Source organism: Coccinella septempunctata, chromosome 3 (assembly GCF_907165205.1).
Source record: "Coccinella septempunctata chromosome 3, icCocSept1.1, whole genome shotgun sequence".
Classification (NCBI taxonomy): Eukaryota; Metazoa; Arthropoda; class Insecta; order Coleoptera; family Coccinellidae; genus Coccinella; species Coccinella septempunctata.
The window spans coordinates 24,308,520-24,315,514 of NC_058191.1; the positions used below are offsets into that span (position 1 = coordinate 24,308,520).

The window sequence follows — 6,995 nt, forward strand, 5'->3', positions numbered from 1 at the left end:
ACTTTTCAACTGAATCTATAAGATTTCAAATAAATGTTTTTTTTTTTAAGAACAGCTACATCCGTTCAAAGCTTCAAAATTAAATTGAAATATCCTGAAAATGTGGGTCAAAGCATTGTTTCCCCAATAAAATTAGTGGAATCCCAAAACACAATAAAATAAGGAACGTTCAAATTTTTCCCACTATTTTCTCATAAGGAGTTAAAATGTGAAAATGATAAATTCACCAGTTTTTGGTCAGAAGTACAGGTCAATGTAGAAAAAATCCATTGCATTCAATTCCTATGGTTTTTTCCACCAACTTACCCACTGCCCGTTAAGTAATCGACGAAAGTTTGTGCATGTGTCATTTAATAATTATGTTACTTCATGTATAATTCCTAAACCGTGGCTAGAAGTTGTTTGTTTGGAGTTAGCAATCCACCGGCATGTCCTTCAAAACAGTCAGAGATTGTATGTTGAGTTCTTGAAGGTTTGTATCTATTCATCCACAATCAGTTCATTTGGGAACACCTATAGTGTCCTTTTTTGGCATTTTCAAAATGCCGTATACTGGAAATGGGAAAAGAGCATTCGCGACTCGAATAGGTGGTTAATTTTATACAAATCAAATAAAAATTTCCTTAGGACAAACGGATGGATGGACAGGCGCGCGAGTGATCCCATATGGTTTCCCTTTTTCATTATTTTAACTAAACCTTAAAAAGTAATAGACATTTAAACTATATCTTTTCATACAATACGTCATTACCATGTGTATAAAACGAAAACTGCAATAATAGAATTTGTTAATTATTCTCTCAATAATTCATGTTCTTTTCTCCAACAGCCGAGCTATACCACCTCCAGCACATCATGCTAGTGCTAGACCTATTCTTGCAAGCCACTCCACACATCCGTTGCCTGCTCATTTGCAATTTCCGTCTCACGCTCAGGTAGCTACGGCCCCATATGGATTCGCACCACTAAGTCCTGCTAAAAGTCGGCAGTTTCAGCCAACTAGTCTTTGGTTTGCTGAATAAGACATTACAATTGTGAATGAGTAGCATTTGTATGTTAATATGAGCAACCAAGAAAATTTGATAATGATAAAATTCAGTATCTAGTTTAAATAGGAGGTTTGTAATGCATTTTTATCACGTTAATCAAGTCCTTTATTCTGCGTTGATATACGTACACAATGACGGATTTGAATTCAATAGAAAGCTTTATTCTGGAATTTTAGTTGCTCCTTCCCGTTTGAAAATGTTTTTCATTCATTCATGGCAATATAATCCTCCTTGATGTTTAAATTTTAAAAAATGTTTCATGTTGACTCTGATATAATGTGTGTGCAATCCTTGTTAGTTTTCATTGTATGAATTTGTAGAACGTTTGTACGACCGCCAGTTAAAAGAAATCAGAAACACTTCTTGAACTTCAATCGTTATATTATTTCCGTTTAGAAACTTGCTAGTCGTTCATGAGAAACGTAGTTATTCTCACTTCAGTTTCTAGTCAAATTTACTTTCAGAGAATATTATGTCTTTTAACTGGTTTCTTCTTGATTTTGTTCTATAATTTTTGTAATTATCTGCCTTTTCATTAGTTTTAGTTTTTAAATCGATTAATTTGCTTTGAATAATTTATTACTGTAATGATGTTTTTGGGGATTTTAGGTATCTTAATAAATAATGGCTTACAGGGTGTCTAAGTGAAGCTTTTTCGCTGAAATGCAAATATCATTTTTTGATTCAGCATATTTTTGTGATGCGCAGAATTTCATAGATAATACGAAAATTTAGGAAGTATTTTTCGAAATTGTATTTATACTTACTTATTTGAAACTGTACAGATCAAATTGTCAGTTTCGTGCCACAATATTCAACTTACATAAAATATTGCCTCTTTAAAATAAAGCATACATTTGTAAGTTGCTAGTATTTTACAGAAGAACTCCTATTTTCTTCTGTTTCATTGTTAATAATTCAACAATCTGTATGATTAAGATTTCTCTTAAGATTACATTTAATGTTCATGTTATTTCGATTTGAATTTTGGTGATATGTATTTTGAACTGATTTATTGTCATATATAGTAGTGCTGATGAATCCTTGTTTTTAACTTAATGATTTCTAAGTTAAGTCCTTTTTTGTACATTTTGTTTTTACCTTGGGTATACTTTCTTTTAATGTTTCTTATTAAGAATTTGTTTTTATATTGCTTAAGTGAAGCAAAATCCATCTCTTTTAGGAGTGTTTTTTATTGTTCCATTAAGTATGTATATAATATACATTTGAAGGATGTTGGCAACCATCATGTATTGGTAAATTTGATTTGGGCATACTGTAAGTTGATGAGTGACACTTAGTATAATTCAGTTTTTATTGGAATAAAGTTTTATTTATTGATTAAAATGATTATGAAAGTTTAGTATGCTTTTGAAATTTTCATGTGCCTGTATTCTTGACTTTGATAATTGATACACCTTGCACTTTTCACTGAAAATTGTACTGTTGGTTGATTTTCAGTGGCAATATAGTTAACTGCATATTATAGTTGTGATAATTAAAGAGAGTTATGGTAGGTTTCTGTATATACATATATAAATATATCTATAAATAGATGGTTGATGTTTTGAAACACTGGTTATCAGGTCTTCCGTGCCGTGATGTTTGTTGACTATTTCATCTTTTTATTATGTCTTTCTACTATTTTTGGTGTGCAACAATGGCCCATTTACATGTTGAATTAATCTCACCCGACAATTTTTTTCATTGAAGTAAGCATGAATAATAATCAAACTGAAATTATTTTTGCTTTCATTGGCATTCATTGCAGAGTGCCAAATATATCCAAAGTTTTCACCCCAAAAATTGTTTTCATTCAAGTGTTTCCTTACATCAACCTTGAAACTTTATTTAAATAGTTTTTATATCTAGAGGTAGTGTGTTGATGTTTAGTGATCTGGTAATTGTACAAATGAATAATATTTTTGGATTGTGTAGAATAGAAAAATTAAGATGATTATTGAAAAATATTAGATACTGTTTAGTTCTGCTTATTTCATTAATAGTTCCAACAACTATTGTAATATGTATGTTGGTGTATATATTTCCTAACAAATGAGTTCCTCAAGATAAAACTTTTAATTAACGCTCAACCATCTTTTCAATTATGTGAACTGTGAAAAGTATGCTTGTTGATGCGAAAAGGTTTCTGTGATCGATTTGAATTTGTATATAGTTTCCACGTCTTCGCACGTCAAGTCACAGATTGCTATTGATCAAGAGTTAAATGAGAACGATAAAAACATATCAAAGAAATGATTTATGAAATCCATTGAGAAGCCATCGTCAAGTGAAAAAACCAATGAGTGAACATATCGGTTCATCTACCTTTTTTATTGGCAAGTAAAAAGGTTCATGTGAAATTCGAGCAAATCTTTTTTCGTCATTTCAAAATTTCAGATCTTTTCTCTATTGCTGTGGATAACCATGATTATCATGGGATGTCCATGAGTAATCTGTCTGTCGTTACCAAAGACTGCTTTCTTGTCATTCGATGTTTCCAACCTATGTGTGATCAGAATTGCTAATTTCTATTCAATATGAGATTTGTTCGTGCTTATAGAATGAACAAATATCAATGTATGAGAGGCTCGCTTGGATCCTTCATTTTGAGAAAAATAGACATAATAGATCTGCACAATTGCATCCTAACTCGTTTATTCACAGGGTCTTAAATTTACATAACACAATTGTTGCTGGGACTCATCGAAAAGAATCATTCTTTGTTCAAGAAATTTCATAAATTCTGTGATACAACGAATTTTTTATTCTTGGGACTACGTAATTTCTCGGATTGTAGTTGAAATTTTAGTCATTGAAAAATTTTCACACTGCATCAGCATTTCACAGTTTTCTATTTCTCTTCACTTATCATCAAGATTTGGTTCATCAGGCTCATATGTAGTACTGGTTTCAAAATTTGAATCGATCAACATTCAATGTCCTCTTGAGGTTTTGAACATTTTTAATACAGTTCAAAATTGTTTTTGTCCCTATTTTGAAAGTTTCATAAATACTTACATATTCTCCATTTATCTCTAATAATGTTAATTAAAAGGAAGATGTATAGAGTATTTTCCATATGTATTAATCGGGATCTTCAAAATACAATGAAACAGCGCATCTGTGAGGAGGTCCTAAAAATTTGCACCGTATTGTTTTTCATATCAATTAGAAGAAAACAGATCAAACAATAAAACCATAATCAATAAAATGCAATCTTTTCCCGAGTTAATAATTAATACAGATTACCATATATGTTTATACATTACTAGAAAAGCTTATATGTTGATTGGTAGGGGTTTAACATTATGCAATTAGATCATTAGATCAAATTTCCCTAAATGTCTCAAATGCAACTAACAGTGTATTAATATTTAATATTACCTGGATTGAAATTTATTTGCAACACAATAAAAGTAACTCAAATACTATATGTAGATATTTTTTTTTACTTCTTATGAAGTGTTCACATAAACTTTAACCTAATTGTTCAATAGTAAATCATTATATTCTGAAAAAATTATTTGCATTTCCGAAAGTAAATTGGTGAGAATTTTCATTTTTTTCCTATGGAGTGAAAATATTTTGTTATTGTATGTATGTAATTTGTTGATACTATTGCTTTTTGAGACATGACTAATTATCTGATATTTTACTACATGATTTAATTTATAGGTGTTATTGCTGTATATTCATAAGACTGTAATGGTTCATGTCAATATTAGCTAACCTAGTGGAGGTGTGAGAATATTTACAATATTTGAATACGAAAATTAAATAGGGTAGGGTAGAAAAGGGTATTTATTCTATGTGACTATCAATAAAATTAGTACTAGAACAAAATTAAATGGTGTGATGTTTATAACAATTACAACTATCTTCAATATTGTCCATTTTTTGAACAAAAGTGAAATACAGCTGCTTAATTCTTTAGTCCAAATATTTGTTGTGCGATATGAAATTTTCATGAATATTACATTTTTTAATTTTGCTTTGGTCTTTATACTCCAGAAAACATAAGCTTGTAAAAAAATTAATCATGTAGGTTAATCAAGAATGAAGATTTGGTCCATTAAAGAAAATTCTTCATTTTGTATGCTGCTAATGGAAACAATGTTCACATTATTTTTCAATTTTTACCATGAGAAATATTCGCAAATATTCACTTAAAAAATTATCAACTAATCATAGTGCCTTGAGGTTCATGCTCCCTTTCATTAGGAAATATTTTTTTCAATTAAATGTTGATCATTTTGACATTTACATATTATTTCGTGATTGGAGTTTTGCTGATGAAAGGTTCTGAAGAATACTCTTCGAATCTCTGATTTGCATCAACATCATTCTCGATCTTAATTGATTGATTGATTAGATTTGCGAAATTTGATATTCTAAGTGATCATTAGCAGGGTACACTCTTCTTGTGATCATTTGTAAACGTCCATTAATTCAAAATACCTAATGTTTGTGTTAAAATTTGAAGGGATACTTCAGACTGATCAGTTACTGAGAACTTTCGACTGCACATAAGAAAACTGACTGTATTAAAAATAATTAATTGTTAACCTGCCACAAAAAAATGAGTTGGACCAAAAAGGATTTTCATGTTGAATTAGTCAGTGTTTTAACTATGAACTAATGTAAAACTGAATGTTATTTTGGCCTGGAAAATTTGTAATGTAACTATAGAAATGAACTGCATGTATTATAATATAGGTTTATTGTAAAAAGCTTTCATAGATTTTAACATAATACAATATTTTAGTATGTTTCTCTAATATTTGGATAAATGTTGCCTTTATATCTCCCAGTATCTTTGAACTTTAAAGATTGTCACATAATTCAATTGTGTTTTATTGAGATAATAAAGTTATAAAAGCATCTGAATAATGTTTTGATAGTCCAGTCACTGTGTGTATTCACATACTTTTTTTGCGTAGAATCACGTGAGTTAGTGGTAAGTAAAAGCTCCAGTTAGTGCTCTTTTCGAAGAGTTGGCGGATTCACTGTGGACAAAATACCATTTAAGAATTTGTTTCATATACCTCCACTACCATACAAAAAAAAACTTTTGATAGATGGAAGACCTCTAGGTCTATCTGTGTACAAAGGGCTTAATGGCACACATGATCGAACATATTTGATACCTATATTCAATGATACATTCCAAAATAGAATTTTGCACATGACTATTGGCCTGGTCGTTCCAGATCTGTAAATCGAATGCGACCAGTAACACCAGCATATATCCAAAGAGGATAGAGAGATTTTTGATCTCGTCCAGTGTGTGTGCAATTCTGTACGTACGCTTGCAGGCGATTGACTGCAATGTATGTTGTTCTATCTTTTTTTTCTATTAAGACATGCAGGCAATCGTATAGTGTGTGTTTCATAAGAGCTTTTAACCATGTTAAATCATTCTTCCATCAGACAACGGTAACGAAACGATTTTACTGGAATCGTCAGAGAGTATGATAACAAGAGAAAAGTATTGGAACACTCCGAACTGAGCGCAAAAACTCAATAAAGATCCTACGTCCTTTATTCTTAGACTGATCTAGTCATTAGTGAAAGCCTCATTCGATGACTAATTAAATAAAAAGTTCGGCAAGTGTGAAGCAATGGCCCCACCATATGAATACGTTTTTCCTAAAATACAACTAACAAAGAGAAACGTAGAACGTAGAAACGATCTTTAAGAATTAAAAAATATTGGGAGAGGGGTAATAAGTGTCGAGAATGAAATCAACCCACTCTCGCAAGCAATTTATAACTTGCGAGGTTTACAACGGCATCGGGTCAACTAAAAGAAGCAATCAAAGAACCATAGCCTACTAGAATTTTTAGTAGGAGTAGGCTATAAATGAACCAAAGATATTACACTCTCACTATGCTCTATCTTGGTGTGTAATATCTTTGGAATGAACCCGTTGAGTTAAAATC

The 6,995-nt window shown here is 30.8% G+C and overlaps 1 protein-coding gene across 5 annotated transcripts in view; it reads left to right on the forward strand.

Annotated features, from left to right (window-relative positions):
• LOC123310107 (homeodomain-interacting protein kinase 2) overlaps positions 1–5,939 on the forward strand; it is a 47,255-nt gene extending 41,316 nt beyond the window's left edge. For all 5 annotated transcript variants that reach the window (XM_044893492.1, XM_044893490.1, XM_044893489.1 and 2 more), the window contains one exon: positions 830–5,939. In XM_044893492.1, the coding sequence (XP_044749427.1) occupies positions 830–1,022 (193 nt within the window). In that variant the 3' untranslated portion in view covers positions 1,023–5,939. The remainder of the gene's footprint in view (positions 1–829) is intronic.
• Positions 5,940–6,995: the final 1,056 nt, after the last annotated feature.